The following is a 25,480-nucleotide window of genomic DNA, read 5'->3' on the forward strand; positions in this document are numbered from 1 at the left end:
GCTAAGCCTACTCACTCATGCGGGATATCAAATTGAGATTGGGTAACAATAAGTTTCGTCTGAACTATGAAAATCAATAACCTTTAACTTTCTTTTTCTATTATTATTATTATTATTATTATTATTATTATTATTAAAGAGGTTTTTCCCATTAAGGGGGGGGGGGCAGGGGGGTGGGTGACGGGTGTTGAAAATAAGTTTGATAAGAAGAAACACGAGGTGGCGTTAGAAGAGGTTAATCTCCCCGTATGATCCGCTCTTTATGGAAAAGACCTTTAACTTAGCGGCGGAGAATGATGCTCGCTCCGCCGCTCCGATCCAGATGATGCTAATAAAGAAATAGAACCCGTCGTCCGCTATCGCATAGCGGACGGGGGAATACTGGCCACGGAGCAGACTAATACCGTCCTTCTATGGTCGACTGTAGTAGCGGCTTACTACCCCTCGATCTTCGCGGGAGAGAGAGCAAAAAACGCGGGTCTCTCCATCCTCCCTATCTTCCGTCATTATAATCATCGTTTTTGGCTCTTCTCCATATACGCCGGTGGAGTCTAACGCTTCTATCCGCCACTCCTTAAATTTCGTAACGCCCAGTTTAACTGACGAAGCCGAAAATAGTTATTTTTTTCCAAAAAATATTGAATATGAAATATGTATGGTGGGAATAATTCCGATTAACAAACAGGACGAAACAAAGTCATCGTTTCGGTTTCTGATTTGATTTATATAAATTGGTTGTAAGAATTGTAGAGATATTTGTCGCGTATGTATGCTCTTTGTTATTACGCTTATATAAAATGTGATGGCAATGGATGAATGAAAGAGTTCCAGATGGGGCTTTTCCCCTCATTTCAGTCGTCCCAAACCGAACGCGGCCACCGATGTCAAGGAGAAGCTACTGCAGGTGCTACTGGCTCAATCCCAAAGCGTGCTCATGAATTCCGGCTGCCCCATCGACCAGGTAAGAACGACCTTTTCGTATACTTTTTATTTACTTAGGGTTCTTTATACTTTAACTAAGATAAATCCATTTATAAATAGCGCGAAGGCTACTTAGCATTCTCAAAAATCAAATTGACTTTAGACAGGGTTATTAGAATACACCTTAATAACCCTGCTTTAGGTTAATATTGTGAAATTAAAACAAGTTGGCAAGCCAAAATATACCTCTCCGCGGAAGAGTTTTTAATTTTCAGTGAAGCGTAACTGTATCCGTGGTTCTGCGGTAGAACGCTCACCTGTCGTGCAAGAGGGCTCGGGTTCGAATCCCGGCTGATTAAAAAATTATACTACACCCAATGACAAAAAGAGGGCGCTTTTGGAAAAACCTTTTCCCTGATTCTAAGAAACTGGGTACGCAGTGATTACACTTTGCCCCGAAAATGCGAACGCGTTCGCAGGCCTGACAGACAGACCCACAGACAGACAGACAGACACGGTGGTTGTATAACCCCTCCTAGGGTACAAAGTCCCCTCGGAGAGGTAAAAACGACTTCGTTATATTTGCATATTTAATAAAACGATGATATTTACAATTTACAATTTTATTAAATATGCAAATATAACGAAGTCGTTTTTTAATTTCACAGTCAACTACGCATATTGCACTTGCAACCAGCTTAACCTTAGCATGGATTAAATAACCTTAATCCATGACTTTAGGTTAATATAGCTCGCAAATATCACTGTGTGAAAACTCTGAACCACTTCTTCTGCGTTTAGTTTGCAAGTTATTAAAGGGGTTTTCTCAGAGTTCTTCGCTTTCCCCTTGCCAAAAAAACTTGTTGATGTCAGTTGGCGAATTATTCAAAATGTAATCTCTGGTGGCCTCAAAAATACTTAACAATAAAAAAATATATGAAAACCACTTTTACTTACAAGCGCCTTGTGATAAAATTTCGTCTAGGGCCTCAAAGGAACATAATTAACTATTGGTTGTTGTTAACGGTAATAGTTAGTGTAGGGAGCTCTTGGCTTCGGTGGCATGAAGGGCTTGTCACCACCTTCCTACTCATTGTAACCCGGCCACCTGATTTAAAGGCATTAAAATTAAAAGACATTAGATGACTTGGGCCTAGGGTGGTGCCTAGCTGATTATATTTTTAGTGTAAGTAAATAATAAAAAATACAATTTATAGTACGAACTGGCTCTAGTTGGGTTCCGTTCCCACTACTTAGTACTTTTTATTTTGAATGCAATATCGATACTAAATAAAAAGGTAATAAACATCTGACTAAATATTACAAAAAATTGGTTTCCGAGAATAATAACATCGTAATTTTATTTAAAATACTTTCTGGGGTGATTGTTTTATCATAATATACACTGTTGTAAAAAATACTAATAACAGGGTTGCCACACGTCAGGGAAATCAGGGAATTTAAAAATGGGCCTTAAAAGTCAGGGAATTTTAAGAATTGGTAAAGATTTTGGGAAAAGTCAGGGAATTCAAATTTATTTTGGCACTTTTTGTAGGTAATTTAACTCTAGATCTATGACAAATTCCACGATTATCGTTTATTTCCTTGAATGTTTGACTAATTTTTTCAACATTGCAATAACCTTTTTACTGAAATATAAGTTCATCTAAATTTATTAACTTCTGATAAAAGTAAAATATAAAAAGGAAAATTTTGGCCTTAATAAGTCAGGGGAAAGTCTGTTAAAATAGTCAGGGAAAACAGGAAATTTGAATCTGAAAATTTTGTGGCAACCCTGAATAAAATACTACATTACGAGACAATGTTGACTATTTGAAAAGTGGATTTTTACGAGGTACGATATTATTGTTCTCCGAAGGTTTACAGCCTCATTATTTCGCCACCACAACCGTAATAACGTCTTAAAAATGTCAGTCGCTCTTTAATCTCCTTTCTCGTTCGAGAAGGAGTTCGGATGGCGTTTTTCATTCGAAAGCAACCGTCTAATCCCGCCTTAATAAGTAGAAAGAAGAGGAAAGATTTTGATTCCATCATCCTCGCCCCGTTTCCAGGGAGTTATTATTCAAATAATTTTGAAGTTTCGGCTCAAGCGCTCCCAAATCTCGCCCGCTTCTCGCAAGAAAATACTAGCTTAAATCCTCTTCCCCCTTTCCCCTATATGTATACCTTTCTTTATTAAACCCCTTCGAGTAGAGCTTCCCAACCAAACAGGACCACCCCCTTTCCTATCCGTCCTCTCTCAAAAACTTTAATTCCTTATCTAAATAAAAATAGATTGATATTCAAATCCTTAAAATAAATATCTTATACGCTCGCTATAATACCTGGCGTGCCTTCCCCCTTCCAACCGCCCCCCTACGCCGTACAAAATGAAAGCACACACTCGCGTAAAAAAAAGAATCTTTGCGACGGTTATTCTAAGTCGTCAAGCCGGGTTTATTAGAAATCCAGAGCTTAGTGAGAGCGGCGAAGAATGAGAGAGGAACGTCTCTATACTTTTATCCCCTTATTTTCTCTCGAATAAAAACTGCCCGCGACCGGGCGCGTAAGCTGAAATTAAGGACTAAATCCTCGTGACGTCAACTGTACCTCGTCCCCCGCCTATCGACTAACTCCCACTTCGAGCTACTTGAGGGGCGGGGTATACTGGAAGATGAGAGGGTAGAAAAAAGCTGACAGCCACCACCCTTTTCTCCCTTATTATCCGCGATTTCTTTTCAGTGCGCTAAAAAAGAGGGGGTGGAAGGGACCTCTTCCGTTCCTTCTCTCCATTTTTCGCTCTTCTTTTTTACATATTGATTTAAACTCTATATCCAACCAAGTATCATTTATTTAAAATGACAAGTTTTCCTTAGCCTCTAATTCAGCCATCCGGTTAGAGAGAGAGAAGGAAAAAAGTTATCTCCGAGATACCGTCGGGGGCAGAGAGAAGGGATGAGGATGAGACTAGTACCCGGACCGGAGAGAAAAGAAAATTCTTTCTCTCTACGGCAAATCCCGTAAATCTCTCATCTTCCTAATACGCGCAACAAGCAACCGTTTCCAATATTTTTAATGTCGTTTTTGAGTCGCGGATATTTTTTGGCACGCCACCCCGGATTCATTTTTTCTCTCTCTGTTAGCGTATAGTGAGCTTTAACGTTTTTATTTTTTAAACGAAGGAGTTTTGATGATGATCCTTCTCCCTTCTCATTCGAGACTAGTGTCTTCTCCATTTTTTCGCTAGTTGGGCGCGGGATTAACTTTGCCAGAGATGGGACACGAGAGTTTTTTATTTTCCTAGAAACGGGGGCGTAAAATATCTCCGTGCGCGCTAAGGATGGATGGTGATTTTAGCCGTACGGGAGATTATTAGTCGGACGGGTTCCGGGTTCGTTTCTATCCCGTTTCGACATAGATGGTGCACGGTGAGAGGATGAAATTAGAAGGAAGGAGAGTATCTTGTCAAACGCCTTCCACTCGCAAAAAAAAACTCTATTTATCCGATATTGTTTTTTGGCATACCCTTAATTCTTCTTTTCTGTGTGGGCGCTGTGGGTACTCTTTTGTTATTGTTCTCGTGGGCGCTGTGGCCACTTCTTTTATTGTTCTCGTGGGCGCTGTGGCCACTTCTTTTATTGTTCTCGTGGGCGCTGTGGCCACTTTTGTTCTTGTTCTCGTGGCGCTGTGGGTACTCTTTTGTTCTTGTTCCCGTTGGCGCTGTGGGTACGCGACGGATATGCCAAACTCCACAGCCATCGTATAGATTCAACTTTTCCCCGATTGTGTAACAGGGGCCTAACTCGGTTCCCTGATATTTAGAAGTATAACTTTGTCGAATTTGGTCACATTTAAAATTGGGTATCGAAGGGGTATAAAACAGACCTAGGGCCGTGCAGTCAAATTTCGGACCCGGGCCTTCTGACTGAAATTTCCTTCGAAAAGTTAGTTTTTTCACTTATAATTTATAAATTTGGCCTATTTTAGCAGTATGGTAATTTTTTTAATATTTTGGTGCTTATGACGTATTAAAATGGTTTCTTTAGATTAATAGTATTTAATTAATTAGTGTTTCATATTATTTTAAGAATTTAAAATTTGACGTATTTTGTTACTAATTTTAGTCGGGTCGTCGTGAAATCTTTTATATAGTATAGGAACTCTTCAATTTTATTAATATTTAACTTTGAAAATAACTTCGCTTATATTTAAAGAGAAAATTTCCCCCGTCAAATAATTAGTATAATTTTCGATACATAGATAATTCCGTTTCATCTCTTTGAACGATATTAGTAACAACTTTCTAAAAGAGTGTCTCTATTTTTCTTTTGACCCGGCTCGGAAAGAGAGACTGGTCATACGTAAAGACGTAGAGGGGGGGGGGGCGCTTGGGTTTTAAGAATTAAAAGGAGCGAAGTAGCCCGGGGGGGGGGGGGAGAGCTAGCAAATTCATCAAACAGTCCCGCGCTCGAAAATCGTATTAAGATCTCGATGACTAGTTCCTGGCGTTTCGGAAGGCTTCAGTTATTAGGAATTATTTTCCCTCCTTATAATCGGACAAACGAAAAGTTTTCGTCAAAAGAAAACCCTGAGAAGAGACGAAGAGGGAGGGGGGGGGGGGGGCTAGGAACGGCCGAGTGGAAATTAATTTTTGCGACAAGAGGGAAAGACGATTTTTGGCTATTTTGACGAAAAAGAGCGCGACTAATGAGAGAAAAGACGGAGGATGGGATCCCGAGAAGATGCTGGCAGCGGGAGGAGCGAGAGGAGGTGGGGAATGTACGAATAATTGCGTTAACTCTTTGCCTCCTCCGCCGTTTCTTCTTCTTCCTTTCGCCTTCTTGAAGTAATGTTCGGGTTTTAAAAGACTTAAAAGGTGAGCGGATATTAGTCTCGGCGTCTTAAATCTTTTCCGCGCTTCGCTTTCATCTTTCGCCGCTCCTCCCGCCATCTCCAGAGCCCTCCCGAACCTCCGCCCAACTTTTCAATTTTCTTCGGGATCATGCGTTCCTCTCTCTCTCTTCGCTCTTTGGTCTTTTTTCGCGTCCCGCTTCGAGTAAATCCTCGTGCGCTTCCGCAGCGCGATCCCCGGCTTCCAACCTCTTCCCGCCAAAGTTATCGAAGTGAGCGGGGGATTTTAAGTCTCCATCCATTCCCGCCATCATCTCTTTGACCGCGTTCCTTCTTATAATTTCATTAAAACCGAGTTGTTTGCTATAAGCTCTTTCCTTGTTTTTAGCGGGGATGGGCGCCGCCTTCTCTTAAGCGACGACCAAACCTTCTCATTAGGCAAAACCACGGGTTTGAACCCTCATCCGGGAGGAGGAATTTGGACAGGACGAATCGCTTTATATATATGACAGTTCTGGATGGATCTTTTTCGAGACGCGATCGTCAACGGGCCTATCTCATCCTCGTTTCTACATATCGCTATCTTCTTAGGGGGCCGTCTTTCCTACTAATAAGGAACCCCCCTGCCGTCTTCTTTTAAAATACCCCAATGAACCCTTTCCTTCCCCTCGCGCCGTCTTTGAATGGTACCTTTTGCTCGGGTACGTACCCTCTTTCTTATCCGGCCTCCCTTCAATTTGTAGCCCCGAAAATATCTCCTCCTTTTGAAGCGTCGATCGGGGCCAGCTATTCGGTGTCTCTTTTAAAAGCCATCCCACCCAGGAACGCCGCCCGCGAATAAGTAAGAAGGTTAGAAAAGGGTGGTGGTCTTACGCCCCGAAGTTTTCGCTGTTTTATAAGCCCCTTCGTTTGATTCCTTTTCGGGTGGCCTCTTACGCTTTTAATATCATTATTAGCCTCACTCTTCGAAGCAAATGAATTAATTTGGCAAACATTAGACAGTTCTTACGAAGCGATGCTGAGGGATGAGGATGAGGATGCGGAGGAGCCGAGAAGCCGAACGCTCTCCCTCTCGCCGATCCCCTTCTTTGTGCCAAAAAGATATATAAAGAGGGGGTTAGCGGGAGAGTGGTCTCGCCGTAAAACGCTCCGGACCGAAGGCTATCTTTCGAGGAACTTGTATTTTGTTAAAATGGGTGGATACTCTCGCCAAAAGAGGTATAAAACTCTCCGCGTTTGGAAATAGTTCCTGGAGAGGGAGGGGGGATACGGCGGGGGACGCTTTGTGCCCGTCCGCGTAATTTAATCTTCATTAGAAGGGATTATATTCTGGTTCAGTTTCCTTTCATCAAACTCTGGGGTTACAAATCCCGAACCCCGGCCACCCCTCCCCCCACCCCTTCGCTTCTCTCTTTCCCGCGCGGTACGTAGGAAATGGTCGGCTTCTAACGTTTGATCTTTTACGAAGCGACTCCCCACCCCCAATCCCCGCAGCCCACCCCCGGACGCGTATCCCTATATCCTCGTATTCGTCCGAGACTCGGACTGCAAAATAAGCGCGCCCGGAGCTAGGACGGCGCAAAGACTCGAGGAGGATGGTGGCGAAGGAGAAGATGAAGAGAGATGGCCAAAAGGATGAAAGGGACCAAGAGTACCCCAACGAGTGGTACCCCCGGCCGCGGCTATTGAGGGGAAAGGATGGTTGATACACGCTTAAACGGAGAAAGGAGTTTCCAGAGGAAGGATGAGAGCGTATCCGACTCCTCCAGTTCGTTTGGTCAATAGGTTATTATTAGCGTTTCATAATCTAATGGCAGGTTTTGAAGTTTTAAAAGCTCCTTTTCGACGAAGCTAAGCAGAAATAGTCCCCCCTTCACCTTGCCTCTTTTATACGAGCGGACTGACTTTATACTTTTGGGGGCGGGGGTAATACTTTAAAAGATCCGCGCGCGCTACCTTGTTAAACCCCTCTCTCTCAACCCTCCTCGTCACACGCCGGTGTCTTTCCTTTTAAGAGGTTGTGGGTCGAATTTTCTAAGAGGGAAAAGCCAAGAAGAGATGAGCTAGAGTTTCTCCTTAATATACCTCCGAGGGTCGCCGACGACGAAGAGTGGGCCCGAGATAAAGAGAGAAAGATTCTCCGGGATACTTCTGTGGAAAAGTTAGTTTCGCCCCTGTGTTTTCGCTATACGGACGGCACTCTTCGCCTTACGGGCTCGCGGCGGCAATAATTCGGCGTTCTCTCTTTCTCGACGACTTTTGCCCCGCAGTGTACGCTTTTCTAATATATAACGGTATTAAAGCTTGTTTTATTTACGAATCGCTTCCGAGAGAGATATTTCTCCTCCCGGTATTCCTTTCTCCTCTCTACGGGATTTGCGGCGGAGAGAGCCCCCGCTCCGAAGGGGGGCTTTTCTTAACAAGGAACCCCCGAACCCACCCGACTTTCGTTTTATTTCGCGCGAGGGACGCGGGCGTCTATAATGATTAAGCATTCCTCTGGATGTTATTCAAATCTTGCAGGTTTTGCTTCAAAGTTTTGCCTCCTGGCCGCGGGTATAAAAGAACGGGCGGATAATGCCCCGTCGCTTTCACCTGACATTTCTCGGCCGAGACGAGCCTACGTGCAACCCTACTTGGTCTGAAACGTCAGTTGGGGCGTTAATTGCGACTGGCTTTGGCGGAAAGGTATACCCGCCCTGGGATAAAATTCTCTTAATTCGCGCGATACGAAAGAGTGAAAGTGGGTGGGAGGGCCGCCTCTATGTTTTACGAATAATTTACTAACAGTCTACGTACGCTTTCAGCCGTCAGCGCCGTCAATGCCTTAAGAACCCCCCGTATCCCGTCACTTATACTGCCGACTAATACCTACAGGATGCTCTGATATTTATTTTCTAGTAATATAGGAATTATCCATTCCCAGCGTACGTCAACTAGTACGAAGAAAATACGGCGGCCGCTTATTTAAACCCCCTCGTCCCATCCCCCCGTAGCTTTACTTAACTATCTCCGTCTTTTAAGTCCAACGTATATTTTCGAAAGTTGTAAATATCTAACTTATGGCTTATATACATCTCTATATTACTTAGAGATAAAGTTGGCCGGGGGGGGGGGGGACGACGAAGAAGTCCCGGATGAATCTCGTTTCCCTCGATATCAACCGAAAAGATTTTAAAATTTAAACGTAAATAAACATGATCCTTTCCTTTCGGGATACGAAAGGTTTTCTACCGTCGTTTACCTTCGAAGTTTTGTCATCAGCGCTGATCTTTTCAATTAGTTAAATGACCATTTTTGAGGCTTCGCAGTCTCGACTCTTAATAATTGATCGCGAAACATTTTAAGGATGCTTGGTTTTAGTGAATGTAACTTGTAGGAAATAATTTTAAATATTCTCTTATTGGGAGGAAGGAGGAGCTATTTTTCCCTTAAGTTTTAAAATTTTCAGTTCCAAAGCACCTCTAGCTACGACGATGGAGCGAAATTTCTTAGGAAGAGGAGTCGTAAGAGCTAATCGCTTTACAGTTTAATCATGTTAAAACGAGAATAGCTGATTCGGCGAAGTTTTATTCTTTACTCTCCCACTTTTTTTTTAATTTTGTTTCATCTCTCATTTATACGGAATAAGATGTTCTTAGAGATAATGCAATTTTCGAGGAAATCCTAAAAGAGTAACCGTTCTAATTTTACTCAATATCCCGACGATGTTAACTATTAATTTAGAATTATTCTTCTTTGTTTATCGTCACGATTCAATTTTATTAAAATTATGCTATTTTAGTGGGAGTTTCCCATCGTCTAATGCGGTTTAAAGTATTAGTTGGTTATAATAGGTGGAAAAATATTCGTAAGTCCGGAACCGTTCAAAGAACTGTTTCGGACCAAGTTATAACGTCAGTGACGTCACCAAATTCAGAACACAAGGTTCATACAACCTGGAAAACCTTGAAAACCTGGAAATATCAGGGAATTCGATTGTCGATAGAAAAGTCAGGGAAATATCAGGGGAATTAGATTGTCGATAGAAAAGTCAGGGAAATATCAGGGGAATTAGATTGTCGATAGAAAAGTCAGGGGAATTCGATTGTCGATAGAAAAGTCAGGGAAATATCAGGGGAATTCGATTGTCGATAGAAAAGTCAGGGAAATATCAGGGGAATTCGATTGTCGATAGAAAAGTCAGGGAAATATCAGGGGAATTAGATTGTCGATAGAAAAGTCAGGGAAATATCAGGGGAATTAGATTGTCGATAGAAAAGTCAGGGAAATATCAGGGGAATTCGATTGTCGATAGAAAAGTCAGGGGAATTTGATTTTCGATAGAAAAGTCAGGGTAATATCAGGGAAATTCCCATTTTTTTGTAAAAATCAGGGATATCAGGGAAATTTATGCGGTTTCAGAAAGTTTGCCCTAATGAATACAAATTTACATCAATAAGTTTTTCTTATTAAAGATTTTCCTTTATTTCTTCTTTATTAATATTGAACCATTTTAACTTAAATGACAATCATGAAATGAGTTACTCTGTAAATATTAATTTTATTTTATCTTGTACCTGGAAAATCAGGAAAATATTCGTGTCAAAACCTGGATTTATCAGGGAAATCGGAAGGCCAATAGCCGTATGAACCCTGAAAAAACTATCGCAGACGAATTTAAGAGAGCTCATGGCGAATAGTGTTTACCTATTAATTTGGTAACACATACTGATCCGCGCTTTAGGACTTTTCAAAGGACGTTTCCACCACTCTCCTACGCATTGTAACCCGCCCACCTGAATTAATGGCTTTAAAGATTGCTTGATGACTTAGGCCTATGGTCGTGCCTTGGTATTAGCCTATCTGATTATTATTATTATTATTAATTACCGTACTCGTAATTTATGTCGACTTCGACGAGTAACGTAAAATGATGCTAATTTTTGGTTTCGTTTCAGACAATCTTGGCTGCTCTGTCGAAAGGGCGGATAGAGTGCGATATCTCCGAGGACACGCGCAAGAGGTTCGACCAGTGGTACTTGCAGCAGGTCTTCCATCATTGCCGCCAAGTGGTGCTCCATCAACAGCAGCAACACCAGCAGCAGCAACAAGCGGTCCATCTCCAGCAGCAACTCCAGAAGATTCAACCCAAACCGACGGTGCCGAATCAACAACCGGAAGTTACTTATTCCACCACCAGTCCTCCGCGCCTGGTCAGCGCGCCGCCCTTGTCGCAACACCGGACGCGCATTCGGACTTCCTTCGACCCGGAACTGGAGCTTCCCAAACTGCACCAATGGTTCGGCGAGAACCAGCACCCTTCCCGCGTGCAAATCCAGCAGTACGTCAAGGAACTGAACTCGTTGGAGTCTCGCCGGGGCCGGAAACCGCTGGACATCAACAACGTGGTTTACTGGTTCAAGAACGCGCGCGCCGCGCATAAGAGGCAAGAGCAGCGGTACCACGCTGACGGCACCTCGAACGGTCTCAGGAGCCCTTTCCAGGAGATGGCCGGCGAGAGCCACCACTCGCATCCGGGGGAGCGCTACGATACGGGTAACGGCGGACTGACCACGGGGCATCATCGGCTAGTCATGGGCAGCCCCTTCCACGTCGATTACGAGCACGTGGGCGGCCACAACCAGGAGTCCTCGATGGGCTACGACCCGATGGACTCCGGCGACGAGAACATGGACGAAGACGACGACTACGTCCACACTCTGGACTTATCGGTCAAGAGGCAGAAGGTCGAGGAGGAACGCAGTGGCGGCGAGGACGAAGCCGACAAGAAGAGCGATGCCCCGACGCGCGTCAACAACATTAGCCTGGACAACATCAACAAAATCTGCCTGGAGAACAATAGCAATAATAACAACAAAGTCGTGCTGATCAAGCAAGAACCTCACTTCTCGAGCAGCGATTCGCTGGACTCCAGCGAATCGGGCGACGAAGACATTCTGATGGATCAGCCCGAGGATGGTCCCGGCCTCGGGGACAACGCCTCGGTCACCCCGAACAGGGAATCGCTGGGCTCTCCGCCACTCGAGACGGCCCCGATGCCGAGCAACGGAAACGCCGAAGCCGACGACTTGTCGCCGACCTCCTCCGGTTCCCCCAACTCGACTCCGACCTCCGCGGCGGGCGTCGGTGGCGCGCCGACTCAGGGACACGGCGAGAACGGACTCGGCGTGTGCGTCCCTTTGCAAGTGAACAGTCTGGAGGAGAAGCGGAAACGCAACCGGACGTTCATCGACCCCGTGACGGAAGTACCTCGGCTGGAGTACTGGTTCTCTTCCAGCACGCATCCCAGCCACAGCCAAATCGTGCGATACACCCAGGAACTGAACCTCATGCCCTACCGCACCAAATTCCCAAAACTGGAGCCCAAGAACATTCAGTTTTGGTTCAAAAACCGGCGAGCCAAGCTCAAGAGACTACACTTGGCCAACTTCCCTCACAACGGCGTCGAGCGGCTGATGCAAACCGCCATCAGGGAATCGGAGAACGCGAACATGCACGGCCTTTCCATCCGTGACGCCGGAAACGCCGCCAACGCCTCCATTCGAAGTATTTCCGCCGCCATCCTGGACTCGGCCGGAGGCGGAAACGGGTCCTCCTCCCTTCGGGGTCTCTCCCCGACATCCATCGTGGACTCGGGAAGCGCCAACGCCTCCATTCGGGGCATTTCCGCCGCCATGTGATATTGGTTGTTGAGACTGTCTTAGGAAGAGCCCACCATCCCTCGCCCCTCCCGCTTCTCGAATGAAAAATCCCCGAAAAATCGAACGCTCTCAGTAACAACCCCTCCAACGAGAGCGACAACGAGTCCATTCTCATATTGATAAAATAAGAATAGTAGTAATTAATTATAGTTAGGAGTCGCGGTACGAAAACTGGTGTCGTTTCACCCCCCAGAGATACTCTTCCCCTTACCACTCTTCTCGATTATCCTCTGGAAAACAAAAAAGTATTATTAAAAAAAGAGTAATAAATGAATGAATTTTTCTCGGGTTAGGTACTTAGACCGTATATTATATAAATTAAATATTTGTACAGTTTTGTAAATATTGTTGGTGTTATTTCGTTATTTCCGAGATTTTTTTACTAGCTTAAAAGTTGCGTTGTTAGGTTCTAGTCGAGGTGGATACGAAAACATGAACAATTCACGTGTAGAAATTTGAACCCGGGCTGATGATAAATTCGCTCTTTGAACAAAATTATAATGTACGCGAAACTAATGAAGATCTAACCGTATTTACTATATATTAAGAAATGAGTATAACCGACGATTTTACTTCTGAACTATTTCACAGTCAAATTGTTTCCCGAACAAATTTTATTTTTTAGACAATTTTTTCATTTTACAAAATATAAGAAGAATTATAATAATAATGAAGGGAAAAGACCATTTTGTATTTTGTACCGAAACAAAAAAACATAAATGAAATATAGTCCAATATTATGTCCACGATACAGTAAAAAAGGAGGCTCTGGTGTATATATATATATCTATATATATATATATTAGTATACATTTTGTCACATTTTTAACCCCTTTCAAAACAAAACCCGCTTATTTTTTTACTTGTAGTATATATATATAATTTTTATTTTTTATTGTACGAAGTTTTTAAAATATTTTTATTACAATATTTTTGCGTAGGAGTATAAGAAATTAGTTACACGGAGCTATTGAAAAATTATTAATGAATTTTTGAAAATAATTAAAAAAAAGAACTGGAAAACAAATTGTTTAACAAAGTACTTTTTGTTAGCGGTACTGTTAAGTTTAATAGCCAGTTATTAGAAAAACCAATGTTTTTAGTATAATAAACTAAAATAATATAAGCCAGTAATAATACCAAAATGGAGATTTATCTCTTGAGCCCAACACGCGATGAACTCGAAAATAAACAATAATTATCCGAAAAGCAATAGATATAACTATTATCTTGTTTGTTACAATTATTCCCTCCATATTGAATAATATACCGATAGCGTGAATTTTCGTTCCGCTAATTATTATGAAAAAAAAACGCCAAACCAAATAATGAACGTTTATTTACAAAATAATAATTCATTTATAGATGGTTTCCTATACCACCGATTCTCAATATATTTTGGATAATTTTCTTCGGAAAAAAATACGAAATCCATCTCTAATACGATATATAATTTCCGTAATTCCTTACGTAATAAAAAACACTCTTAAAGTAGGAGTCTAAACTCGATATCGGTATAAACACGAGTAAAAGTAAAAAAAAATAAAAATAATAATTTGAAATGTGTAATAAAATATTGAAACGAAACGGATGGAAATATTTAAGGATGATAAACCAAAAATAAAACCCAAAAAATGTTGGAAAGAAAAGTAATAATAAACCAAAAATGAACAACTATATAATTCCATAACGGAATAAAAATGGCTTCGTCATGTTTTTAACTGTGGTGATTTTTATTTAATTAATAATATTTTAATTATCGGAGAGTCGTGCAACTTTAAAAAAATGCGCAATTTTCAGAAATCCACCCGAAGAATGGACGGATGCGGGAGTTCGTTGCGCGGTATTGGAGTTACTGCGCGAGATGTCTCAGAGTAAACTAGCCAAATTATGTCCCATGTCTCAGGTTGGTATTAAAACCTTAATTTAGAATTTCAGTCTTTACTCTCTTCAGCCTAAAGCGCTAAAAATCTTTTAAAATTAAAATAAAATTAATGAAGTCTGAAGAGAGATTCTCGGAAGACGCTCTAGACTGGCGTCAATGGGATCGTTTTCGAGTTAAGAAAAAAAAGATCAATTTGTAGCCTACGGTCGCCTATTTGGTAATTAATTCCTTGAAAAACCCTTTTTGTGTAAATTAAAGAAGAGATAAAAACTCTAAACCGCTCTTAACAACGATATAAAATTCAAATGGCTCGCCAGCAAATTGCGTTTTGCTTAACGAATTAGACATTTCAATTTTAAATTAGTTTTTTTTTGTTTCGTTTATTTAATGATTGCAGCCGCTTATATCCAATATAGTCAATAATAGACACGGCGGCAAATTAGGAAAAGATAAATGCGGCGAATTCGGAGCTTGGTACACCAAATACAGAACGGATAATCCAGGTAATTTTCTAACCGGTAAAAGTTTTCTTTCGTATCAAAATTTAATTTATTTTTTCCCGAAATTGGCAGGCCCGCCTGGCGCGTCCAATTCGGAGAAACCCCAAGACGGAAGATTAACTTTTCATCCGGTTCACGAATTGCCCAAATTAAGGGAATGGTTTAGGCAAAGCCGAAATCCCACCCTTAAGAATTTGGAAATATACGTGGAAGAAATCAACAATGGACACGTTAGACAACAAGATAGGTAATTATTTTTAATTTCTCGCGAACGGTTGCCGGTTTTATTCGCAATCTTTGATTTTGACGAATTTTCCTCAACTGACTTTCACTTTTTTTCTTGACTTAGACCGAAAGTGACGATGGCCAGTTTAAAAAATTGGTGGAAAAATGAAAGGCAACGATTTAAAAAGCAGAGTACGAAAAATAACCCTAACGAATCTTCTAGTCAAGAATTAATTCATAACGAGGAAAACGAAATGCACGAAGGCAGTAAACGAGCCCGGATTGAAGAAATTATCGACGTTGAGGAAGTCGACGATGAAAATATAGATTGCCCCAAACAATACTTAAATTTATAACAAAGTTACTGACAGGGCTCCAACGAGAAAGGGAGTTATTACCGGGGGCCCTGGTTTGGTACAAACTCATGAATCTCTCTAGTAATTATGACTCTCTTGAAGGGGGGCTTTATATTTTCCTGGGGCCCGGGCTCTCTCTCAGTGGACCTGGTTATTGAAGGAGTCTCAAAGACAATTATTCCTAAAATTTAAAAATCCCTTCCACCGAAAGAAATTCTTCCATTGAATCTTCTTTAACGTTCCTTTTTATTAATATTTACACTAAAGAAAGTGTGTGTCGAGTCATATTTTGACATATTTATGTAATAAATGTTCCGGTAGGATTTCTGGTACCGTTTGGAGGAACTGGAGGTTTAAAATGTACGTTGAAAAATATCTTCCAAGTGATACGCAAAAAAAAATAAATTTTAAACAATTTGTAAAAATGGAAAAAACTTTATTTTTCCTCTAAATCAGAGGTACAAAGTAAATTAGGACCGAAATCTAAATTTGCGTTATTTAGTTTAATGGAATGGTTAAGGTTTTCAATAGAAAACTTTTTTTAACGGAGAAGTTAAAACAAATCATAAAAATAATCCAAACCTTGTCCAATTTCCCAAATGGAAACTCCCGTACCTAATTCTTGTGTAGCATTTAATCTTAAATGAATTGATTTTAACGTAGGGAAGAAAACTAGTTGTTTGCCAAATCCAGCTCGATACTCAAAAAAATGCTCTCCCGATATCTCGTCCCAATGAAATTTAGGCCTGTACTTGTCTAATACTTCTATATATCTGTAAAAAAATAAGTTTGTTAGGGTTAAGAAACCTCTCTTCTACTGTAATTATTTAAGAATTTTCAATCTAATTACTTTGATCCTATTATAGGACCGCCTCCGATACTTGTATAATCATTTCCGTAGAAATTTAAACCGGTTAGAATTTTCTTTCTCAGTGACGTATCACTCGTAAGAGCTTCGATGCATAGTTTAACCCATTGGATTGGGCTATTCGGACCCGGTCTAAAAAGGTATGTTTATGGAAATAAATGTAAAATCCATCATTTTAATATATACGTTTTACCTTTCAGTACTTGAATAATCGTACGTCATCATACTAAATGCAGTTACGGACGAAGAAAGTGCCTCAAAATCATCTTTCAGAAAGTTGCCGAGAGAATTTCTACCAAATTTAAATTGATAAGATTACGTTTATAAAACAATATTAAACTACAAACCCAACTTACGATTGCGTCAAAGGTGGTGGAATGACTAAAATAAAATCGAGATTGTTGTTTGCCAGGTCATCCGCAAATTTGTTGATTAGTTTACGTAATTCTCTGGAATTGTGGCAAAGTTTGTATTCTATTGCAGTTTATGATACAAAATATTATTTTCTTACAGTTTGAAAGGCTTGCCTAAATGACTCCACGCTTCCAAAACGTAGCCATCGAAACCGCTAGACTAAATATTTGCATTTTAATTAGCAACAATATTTTTAATTTCTTCAAGTAACAAGAAAAGCTTACACGAGCCAGTTTTTTCAATTGTTGCAGGATTTGTTGCTGTTCTTTACTATCAGAAAATAATTTATTCAGACTATTTGAGGACCATTGCTCCAAAATTATTCTGGGTACTGATAAAATTAGAAATAAGTTGTAATTTAGAGGTAAAAAAATGATTAAGTTGACCAGTCTTTTACCAATTTTCACTTTCTTATTTTTTGACTTGACATCTTTCATCCACCCTTGATCTATATCGTGCTTTCCATGAATATAACTTCCATCTAATGATAGTTCACTGGGTTTTAGTTGCAACCAAACGGGAGAAACCCACGTAAACTTTGGAGAAAATATTTTGGCCACATCGTAACCGTGGTTATTCCACTATATAATAAAAACTTCTTAATACCCATATATTACACATTTAAATTTCATTTTAATTTGGTTTTACCGGCGTTACGTATACCAGATTATCTCCCTGAAAATTACGTCTATTTGTTTTTAAACAATACGATTTGTGTTCGCTGACTATATCCTTTGATTTCGGACTTTCTTCTGTCACCAAACCACGTTCAAATACATCAAATTGTCCAGGTTGCGAGTACACAGTCTGCTAAAGAAATTAATTATCAGGATACAGGTAGGTACTACGAATTTTATCTTGGGTAACCCTTCTCAAGAAGAGCCTGACCTGGGGCTTAGACTTTTTATCACTTTTGGAACTTTTAGATAAGGTGCCAAATATCACATCAGGTTGAGTTAGAACGGTAAGTAAAAAATATTTGATGGCTGTTACTGCTTTCATGACTGTTTCTTAAATGTATTAGATGCGATTTAGTTTTGATAACTATTTAAAATTTTAAATCAAACCGGGGAATTGGGAGCAATCATCGCGAGGTGTCGTGGAAATAATCGCCGCTAACTCTACGGTTCCGCGATAGATGGCGGTAGCTCTCGGGAATTTTAATCGAGACAAGTTTAAGCGTTGCTAAGCAACTGGATTTTTCATTTCCATTGGAGGGTCGCGCAGAGCTCCAGAATGGTTCCGGGTGGATAAACGTGCTGTAAACGTGTGGATAAATTTGGAAAAGGGGCGAGACAGCTAAATTTTGGCACAGCCACGGGTCTTGTCCTTTTAGCTATGCATTGGAGGAAAAAATGCCATGCGTTCTTCCGTCGTGCATCTCAGAAACGAATCTAGTAGAGCTAACGCGAATTTCGTAGGCGAAACAAAATGTATCACGATTGTTTTGAATGGACACGACCATTTTAACGGAGCGAAATTCGTCCTTAATCAGAAACAAACGAAAAGTTTTTCGTCATTCTTGAACCATTTAAGCGAAAAACTCCAGCCAAAATTCGGAGCAGTTAGAACAATCTATGACATTCACACCGGCCGTAAAGTTTTATCGCTTCAAGAGCTCAAACATAGCCAGAAATACGCCGCTGCGGGAATCGAAGCCTTCCGAAGGAATGAAAAATGGTAAGTGCATGGTGACGCTATTTATCAGACGATAATTTAAGGTCAATTATTAGTTAGGAATCAGTTGGTAATTTACGCTTGAACATTTAGCTTAGAAAAATTGTATTTAGCGTTACTACGTCGTCAAATATTATTTATTATTATCAGAAGTATATAATATATGGAAGTATTCAATTCGCCTCAAACATGGACCTTTACAATCTCCCACTGATTTTTCATAATGGGTTTGGAAGACAATGGGGCGATTAAATAACCAATAACGTGTTTTGTATATAGGTAAATAACCTAAAGCGTTGCAATATTTACATTTTACATCGTTTGGTGGAGTAATAAACGAGGGGTCGGACACTTGCCATTATTTTGTTCGGGATTTCGGGATTTCGTAGAGATTTTGGCGATTTTATCATTATTTTTGAAGTGATTTTGGGATTTCAATGTTAATTTACCATAGAGACAGTTAAAAGATTTTGGCTTTTGCGATTTTAGACAAAGTGTACGGGATTTTGGTAAATGTCCGACCCCTCGAATAAAAGCGGACTAAATTTTCAGCCGTGATGCGGTATACTCTTCCGCTGATTGGCGGGAAAATCGCGTCCTTGGCAAACTGCCTCAAGAGGGCGAAGATATATTTTTCATTTCTACGTCCTAGATTGATACTTCTCACAAAAAATACTATGTACTTCTGGTATTATTTAGAAACGCGTAAAATTACGATACCTTAACGTTTCTATGGTTGACTTCTAGCGTTCTCATTTTTTGAGTAAAGTTAGTCTGAAGGCAATAAATAATCTAAAGAAAGCGTGACGAAAATAACTAAATCGCCGCTTTCGTGCCCGAAGAAAACAAGCTTTCTCCACGAGTCGCCTTCGCACGCGAATTTATGTATGATTATCGACTCGAAACTCTTAATGTACAGCCTCCACAGTTTTATGCAAACAATGTTTGGCGACCGGCTGCTTTACACTTTGAAAGAACAAAATATTACCAAACTCCGCGCTTTAACTAGAAAATTAAGGACAAAATTTATTACTTTCCTTTTTTAAGTCCGTCACGGAAATTGGTAGTCTTATTTTACAAAAACAAAAGAACTTTTCTGACGATTAAAACTTCTCCCCTATTTCAAAAAGCTATAAATCTGATCTCTTTGGCTTACATTTTTTTTCCCCGTCAAAGTCCTTCGCACGCTATTGGAGAGTTTAAGCTCCGTACGTCCGATCGTGAACGACAACTTATGGCTTTGGACAGGGGCGTAGGAACCAGGGGGGGGGGGGCAATGCCCCTCCCTAGAAATTTGCTGGGAGGGGCAACTAATGTTATTGCCCCCTCCAACTTTTTGGTCTGTTGAAATCCTCAAAAGGCTCAAATTCTCATTTTAAACTCATATTAAGCTTATAGAACTACACTGTGTTTAAATTTCAGTCTTTTCCCAACAATTTACATAGTAGTAAAAAGTACACATGCACTCGGAGAAGCTACACTCCATTAAAAAATCAAACCCATTCTTTAGACCCCTTTTCGTTTCTCTTTGCCCCCACCAACTTCTAGAACGTTCCTACGCCCCTGGCTTGGGAAGCTTACAATCTCTATTAATCTCTATTTATATAAAGAAAACTGAGTTATCGCCTAATAAACACGTTTTTATTTGGGCAGGTATCAAGAACCCGTCCAAAATGCGCATCGAAAACTGTTCAAAACGTCGAATCCATCAAACTTCACCGTACGTCGTCAATATCGGCGTATATGGAAAATATATGATCGGAATTAACGTCATTTTTTTCTTTATTGTTAGCCACCGTCCAAACCCATCTATACCGGGCATCTACGAAAAAGAGGCAACTCGAACAAGTCTTCCAACGAACCAATAACGATTTAGTAAGACATATCTGCTCTTTTTTAGCCTTCATCATTACAGTTCAATTTACGTACGCAATCGATATACGTTTCTCGCGACCAGGACACGATGTTAAACAATAACAATGAACGTTTTTTCTTCCCTGGCTTCTCTTAAGGGTGGTTTAAAGGGCGGGAAAGGGGTACAGTCGGTTTAGGACAACTGTTTGTCCATTGCCAGCTCTCTCTGGCGGTACTGCTATGTTTGGAGACCCGCCCTGTTGTAATGAAAGGAACGCGACTTCGAGCTCTAAATAATGACTCGGAAAGCATTATTATGCTGGACTTTCGAGAGTATATTCGCATATTTTTTCTGTTCGCAATATGCCATATAAATCGAGCTCGTTTTCAACTAACATAAACCTTTTTAGGTAATGAATAAAAGAGGCTTTTTCCCGTGTGCTGCTTTTGGGTTTTTAAAAGAGGAAATACAGAAATTGAGTTGTACGCCTTGAACTAGAATGCGTAATGTTCAATAATAATTTTATATGCGTTGCCGTAATATATAAATAAAAGGGGTTTAATCAGAGAGGTCACTGCATCTAAAATTGTTGATTTCTATAGTTTCAACACAGATTCGGTTGAAGATAGGTCTTAAGTCCTGTAGCTGTATCTAAAAGTGTTTAATTCATTGGTATCAACACAGATTCGGTAGAATAGGTCCCATGGTAACTATCTAAAAGTGTTTAATTAAGTGGTTTCCAAATAGATTCGGTTCAAGATAGGTCTCAATGTAACTGTATCTAAAAGTGTTGAATTCATTAGTTTCCCACCAGTTTCGGTGGTAGATAAGTCATAAGGTAACTGCATCTAAGAGTGTTGAATTCATTAGTTTTCCACCAGTTTCGGTGGTAGATAAGTCTTAAGGTAACTGCATCTAAAAGTGTGGAATATTTAGTAAAAGATAATTCCGAGGTATATACAACAGAGTGTTGATTTCAATGGGTTTAACACAGTTTTTGTTGAAGATGGGTCCCAAGGTCACCGCATCTAAAAGTGCTGAATTCATTGGTTTCAACGAATATTCGGTTAAAGATAATTCCGAGCTATATACAACAGATTGTTGATTTCAATGGGTTCAACACAGTTTTTGTTGAAGATAGGTCCCAAGGTCACCGCATCTAAAAGTGCTGAATTCATTGGTTTCAGCGAATATTCGGTTAAGGATAAATCCGAGCTATATACAACAGAGTGTTGATTTCAATGGGTTCAACACAGTTTTTGTTGAAGATAGGTCCCAAGGCCACCGCATCTAAAAGTGCTGAATTCAATGGTTTCAACACAGATTCGGTTGAACATAGGTCCCAAGGTCACTGCATCTAAAAGTGCTGAATTCAATGGTTTCAACACAGATTCGGTTGAAGATAGGTCCCAAGGTCACTGCATCTAAAAGTGCTGAATTCAATGGTTTCAACAACGTTTCGGTTGAAGATAGGTCCCAAGGTCACTGCATCTAAAAGTGCTGAATTCAATGGTTTCAACACCGTTTCGGTTGAAGATAGGTCCCAAGGTCACTGCATCTAAAAGTGTTGAATTCAATGGTTTCAACACAGATTCGGCTTAAGACGGGTCCCATAGTAACTGTATCTATAATATTCAAATTCAATGGTTTCAACGCAGATTTGGTTGAAGATATAAATGTTGATAGTCCCGCGAATTTATAGTTTGTGTAGCCGAAACCTAACCAATCCCCTTTTATCGCGGTCGATGAGATTGTTCTTTTTCCTATGAAGGGAAATGGGTCTATAGTTAGAGGGTCGTTCCGCTAGCTGGACGTACACGCGTGTTTCGGACCGGTTGTTTATCGCGTTTCGGCCGACCCGTGGTCAAGGTTTTCCGCCCCCTTTTTTAAATAATTAGATCTAGCTTTTCTATTATACAGCGTCTAACGAGTGGCGCCGAGTAATAGTAATAAAGTAAAGTGGACACGAAATGACCGTAATTATATTTTCCCTTTTCCTAGTGTTTACAGTAACGGGGAAACGAAAGCCACGCCAACCAAATTCCTTCTAAGCAAGCAGCAGTTGATTTTCTGGGATAAAGTATTGACTCGTATAAGCCAGACTGTCCTGCCAGAAATCACCTACATTAGAAAGTAAATATGTCGGATCAACTTGGCTCGTTGCGAAATCAATTCGAGAGTCTTATTTGTATTTACGGCGTTTATTTCGTTCCAACAGTGGGTTCAGACTATGCGCCTTGAACGGCCACGTTCTGAATGGGGTCGACGAACTGTCAGACGGACAAACGTACGTGGCCGTGGGTAACTTCGAGACATTTCGACGGCGCAATTATCTTCCTGTTGAGTGCGAACGTAAATCTTCGAACGTGAAAGCGGCCACTATTTTCGGGTTCACACCGGGCCAGACTGTTACCGGTGCTTCCTTAGTCGCCGCTGATCGGGAGGCGTCTCCCATCCCGCCGGAACGGGACAAAGATGAAGACGAGTATCGGTACGAAGACGACAACGAAGAACAAGCTTTTGAAGAAGAAGAAGTCGCCGACGAAGACGAAGACGAACAGCACGACTATTCGGACGAAAAATTCGAAGATATAGCGGAAGGTGAGGAAGAAGATGTTCAAGGTCAAGACGAAGATGTTCAAGGTCAAGACGAAGATGTTCAAGGTCAAGACGAAGATGTTCAAGGTGAGGAAGAAGATGTTCAAGGTGAGGAAGAAGATGTTCAAGGTGAGGAAGAAGATGTTCAAGGTCAAGACGAACATGTTAAGGACGAAGAAGAGGGCCCAGCCAAACCGCTCCAACTATTTGAACAGAAAATGTTGGCGGACAACGAAGACGAAGGCTTTCATTCGGGACCTTGTTCTTCCACTCGCGAAGACATCGAACAAACCACCCCCGCCGAAGCCACCATTCTTCCAGAATTTCGGAAGACAACGAGCACCGCCGAGATGCCATCCCCCGATCTGAACGATTTGGAATCGATCCGTCACTCCTATTTGGGTTTCTACGACTCGCCATTGCCCGTCTACAGTTCAACTTCCAAAGCCGTGGTCTCCGTTGGATCTGGTTTCCGACGACCCAGTTACTACTCTTCCGCGGCCACGCAGACTTTCGGAAGACATTCTTTGCTTAACGAGAACCAGGCCGAGATCGACGTGAAACTCAAACTCGAGGCCGGTGAGTTACCCATCCAGACGGTGACTAGTTCCTTGAGTTACAAAAGGGTCGAAGTCGGGGTGGGAAAGACATAATTGTGCCCAATCTCGCGGTTGGTGGTATGGCAGTTTTTCGAATTAAAATAACCAAATTTAGAGATCGGCGGAGCAGATAAATTAACTGGCAAAATTTCAATTAATCATAAAAATTGCGGTTAACCGTTTATCCATGGATATTATCCATGGACAAAAACGATTTAATATGGGAAAAAGCCAAAAATAACTGATTATTTTTGGATAATTTTTGTTAATGGATATTATCCAAACAAACGGTTAATTGTTATCCAAACGCCGACCTCTAACCAAATTAGTAGTTTTGCGCCATAAGATAAATTGTTTTATAGTAAAATTATTAGTGTTGTTAATTGTCCGGAAAAATAAAATGCGGAAAATTTTCCGAAACATTTTCCGCAAATCGGAAAAATAAAAAATTTAAACATAAATTACTTTTTAAGGGATTTTAATTTCTTTAATTCTTTATCGATATAAAATGTCTAATAACAGTAAACATACTACAAAAAATAGTAGTGTCACATTGTTAATCAGTTTAAATCTAGTCTAGAGGTTTAGTTTTACTTTTAGATTCGAAAACATTAGGCGAAAATGCTGCTTTATTTAAATTTACATACAATATTAGACTAATCATGGAATTAAAACTTTTTTTTTAATATTTTCAGAAAAATACGGAAAATTTTCCGGAAAAAAAGGCCTCCGCCATTTTCCAGAAAATTTTCCAAATTACAACACTAAAAATTATATTTGTTTTCTCTTTTTAGTTAATATCCTAATATTTAAACAAAAATTATACAATATATTAACATATTAAGATTCAAGAATGTATTTATTTATACTCAGGGAGAATGAATATGTCAAGATTATTTTTAGCGTTTCTCCAATTCCACCCGTTGGGGCCCCCGGTATGCTCCACTTTAATAAAATAAAATAATACTGCAATCTCATTGGTTCTTAAAAATTTCGTTTTTCGACGCGATTAACGCTGCTGCGAAGACGCAAAAAATAAGACCGAGACCGCCTCACCCCCCCCCCCCCCCCTTAGCGTGACGGGGTTAGGGCCTCAACGTGTCCGTCGATAGTCTCGACATATTCATTCTCCCTGATTCTTGATAGTAGTGTACAACCTTTATTCACTTTACCGTAATTCATATTAGTTCCACTAGCGGGCGTTAGACACTGTTATTTTCCCTTTAATTTACTCTCACCAGGGGCAGACAACGATTGGGACCTTATACGGCATAGATAGGTCTTGGCTCTAACCTCTCAATTGACCCTAATAATTGGTTTTAATTCAAATTGTTTTGGATCAGATCCGAACAACGTGTTTCATGCCAAAGGAGAAAATGTGCTGACGAAGCACGCTCCCGAAATTCAGGAAACAAAAGACACTCTTGTGGATTTACCCGTCGATTTCTGGGAAGCACACGAAGTTTTGGTAAGATTTAAAGTTATTTTTACCGACGCCTTCTATATGTTTGTTTTTAACCAATATGAACTTCATTTTGTCTTTTCTTATTCAAAGGAGGAAATCCCCGAAGATCCACCCCCGGAATTACCAGATGGCGCTAATAAAAATGGCAATAAATATAGGTCATCCACTTTTGCCTACTGAAATGTTCATACTTTGCTGTAAATAGCCATTTCAAATAAAAGTACAATGAATCTTTATTACAGTACATTAGGTACATTACGCGTATTTTCATCGATAACTTTATAAATCCAGCAGAAGATCCTTAAAGGGAGTATGAACTAAATTAAAAATAGACAATCCATAAATAATTTAAGCCGCGATTTAAGCACCCTCGGGTTTTGGCGGCTCGGTACGGGTCTGAGTACATTAGGTAAATTATGCATATTTTCATCGATAAATTAATATCACTAAATATATCTGATATATTTAGTGATATTAAAAATGTGAAATGTGTAAACATGAAATGTCATACTCCCTGTAACCAGCTATCACCAGAAGTTTATGATAAATCTCTTACAAGAGA

At 40.4% G+C, this 25,480-nt stretch overlaps 4 protein-coding genes across 9 annotated transcripts in view; 3 read left to right on the forward strand and 1 right to left on the reverse strand.

Moving 5' to 3' along the window:
- LOC149936249 (homeobox protein dve-1-like) overlaps positions 1 to 14,136 on the forward strand; it is a 98,086-nt gene extending 83,950 nt beyond the window's left edge. For 3 of the 5 annotated variants that reach the window (XM_090154024.1, XM_090154023.1, XM_090154025.1), the window contains 2 exons: positions 832 to 961; positions 10,713 to 14,135. In XM_090154024.1, the coding sequence (XP_090010150.1) occupies positions 832 to 961; positions 10,713 to 12,455 (1,873 nt within the window). In that variant the 3' untranslated portion in view covers positions 12,456 to 14,135. Of the gene's footprint in view, positions 1 to 831; positions 962 to 10,712 lie in introns of all 5 variants that reach the window. The other 2 variants (XM_090154021.1, XM_090154022.1) reach the window with 2 other exon arrangements.
- On the forward strand, positions 14,131 to 16,057 carry LOC149936250 (uncharacterized). The gene is made up of 5 exons (XM_090154029.1): positions 14,131 to 14,202; positions 14,277 to 14,382; positions 14,759 to 14,864; positions 14,934 to 15,108; positions 15,211 to 16,057. The coding sequence occupies exons 2-5, from the start codon at positions 14,341 to 14,343 to the stop codon at positions 15,440 to 15,442; spliced, it is 555 nt and encodes a 184-aa protein (XP_090010155.1). The 5' UTR covers positions 14,131 to 14,202; positions 14,277 to 14,340; the 3' UTR covers positions 15,443 to 16,057.
- LOC149936251 (chitinase domain-containing protein 1) lies at positions 15,858 to 17,863 on the reverse strand. 2 transcript variants are annotated; one of them, XM_090154028.1, is made up of 9 exons: positions 17,613 to 17,863; positions 17,373 to 17,531; positions 17,122 to 17,305; positions 16,949 to 17,055; positions 16,822 to 16,883; positions 16,667 to 16,759; positions 16,504 to 16,602; positions 16,293 to 16,442; positions 15,858 to 16,215 (listed from the first exon to the last, which is right to left on the reverse strand). In XM_090154028.1, exons 1-9 carry the CDS (start codon positions 17,724 to 17,726, stop codon positions 15,996 to 15,998), a joined length of 1,188 nt encoding a protein of 395 aa, XP_090010154.1. In that variant the 5' UTR covers positions 17,727 to 17,863; the 3' UTR covers positions 15,858 to 15,995. The 2 variants fall into 2 exon arrangements, with proteins under 2 accessions (XP_090010154.1, XP_090010153.1); XM_090154027.1 differs by having other exon boundaries at positions 17,373 to 17,534.
- Positions 17,847 to 25,154, forward strand: LOC149936252 (uncharacterized). The gene is made up of 7 exons (XM_090154026.1): positions 17,847 to 18,404; positions 20,055 to 20,121; positions 20,194 to 20,276; positions 22,258 to 22,389; positions 22,475 to 23,433; positions 24,797 to 24,921; positions 25,009 to 25,154. The coding sequence occupies exons 1-7, from the start codon at positions 18,085 to 18,087 to the stop codon at positions 25,096 to 25,098; spliced, it is 1,776 nt and encodes a 591-aa protein (XP_090010152.1). The 5' UTR covers positions 17,847 to 18,084; the 3' UTR covers positions 25,099 to 25,154.
- The last annotated feature ends 326 nt before the right edge of the window (positions 25,155 to 25,480 follow it).

Source organism: Leiobunum rupestre, chromosome 7, assembly GCF_980474605.1.
Source record: "Leiobunum rupestre chromosome 7, qqLeiRupe1.1.hap1, whole genome shotgun sequence".
NCBI lineage: Eukaryota > Metazoa > Arthropoda > Arachnida > Opiliones > Sclerosomatidae > Leiobunum > Leiobunum rupestre.

Bases quoted from the DNA above. Each gene is read 5' to 3' on its own strand.
- LOC149936250 (XM_090154029.1), top strand. From the start codon at position 14,341: ATGTCTCAGAGTAAACTAGCCAAATTATGTCCCATGTCTCAG. The intron at 14,865-14,933 runs GTAATTTTCTAA...CGAAATTGGCAG, and splicing joins ATACAGAACGGATAATCCAG to GCCCGCCTGGCGCGTCCAAT. The intron at 15,109-15,210 runs GTAATTATTTTT...TTCTTGACTTAG, and splicing joins CACGTTAGACAACAAGATAG to ACCGAAAGTGACGATGGCCA.
- LOC149936251 (XM_090154027.1), bottom strand. From the start codon at position 17,726: ATGAAAGCAGTAACAGCCATCAAATATTTTTTACTTACCGTTCTAACT. The intron at 17,306-17,372 runs GTAAAACCAAAT...TTTATTATATAG, and splicing joins ATCTGGTATACGTAACGCCG to TGGAATAACCACGGTTACGA. The intron at 16,760-16,821 runs GTAAGAAAATAA...CCACAATTCCAG, and splicing joins TTAGGCAAGCCTTTCAAACT to AGAATTACGTAAACTAATCA.
- LOC149936252 (XM_090154026.1), top strand. From the start codon at position 18,085: ATGCGTTCTTCCGTCGTGCATCTCAGAAACGAATCTAGTAGAGCTAAC. The intron at 20,277-22,257 runs GTAAGACATATC...CCCTTTTCCTAG, and splicing joins AACGAACCAATAACGATTTA to TGTTTACAGTAACGGGGAAA. The intron at 23,434-24,796 runs GTGAGTTACCCA...GTTTTGGATCAG, and splicing joins GAAACTCAAACTCGAGGCCG to ATCCGAACAACGTGTTTCAT.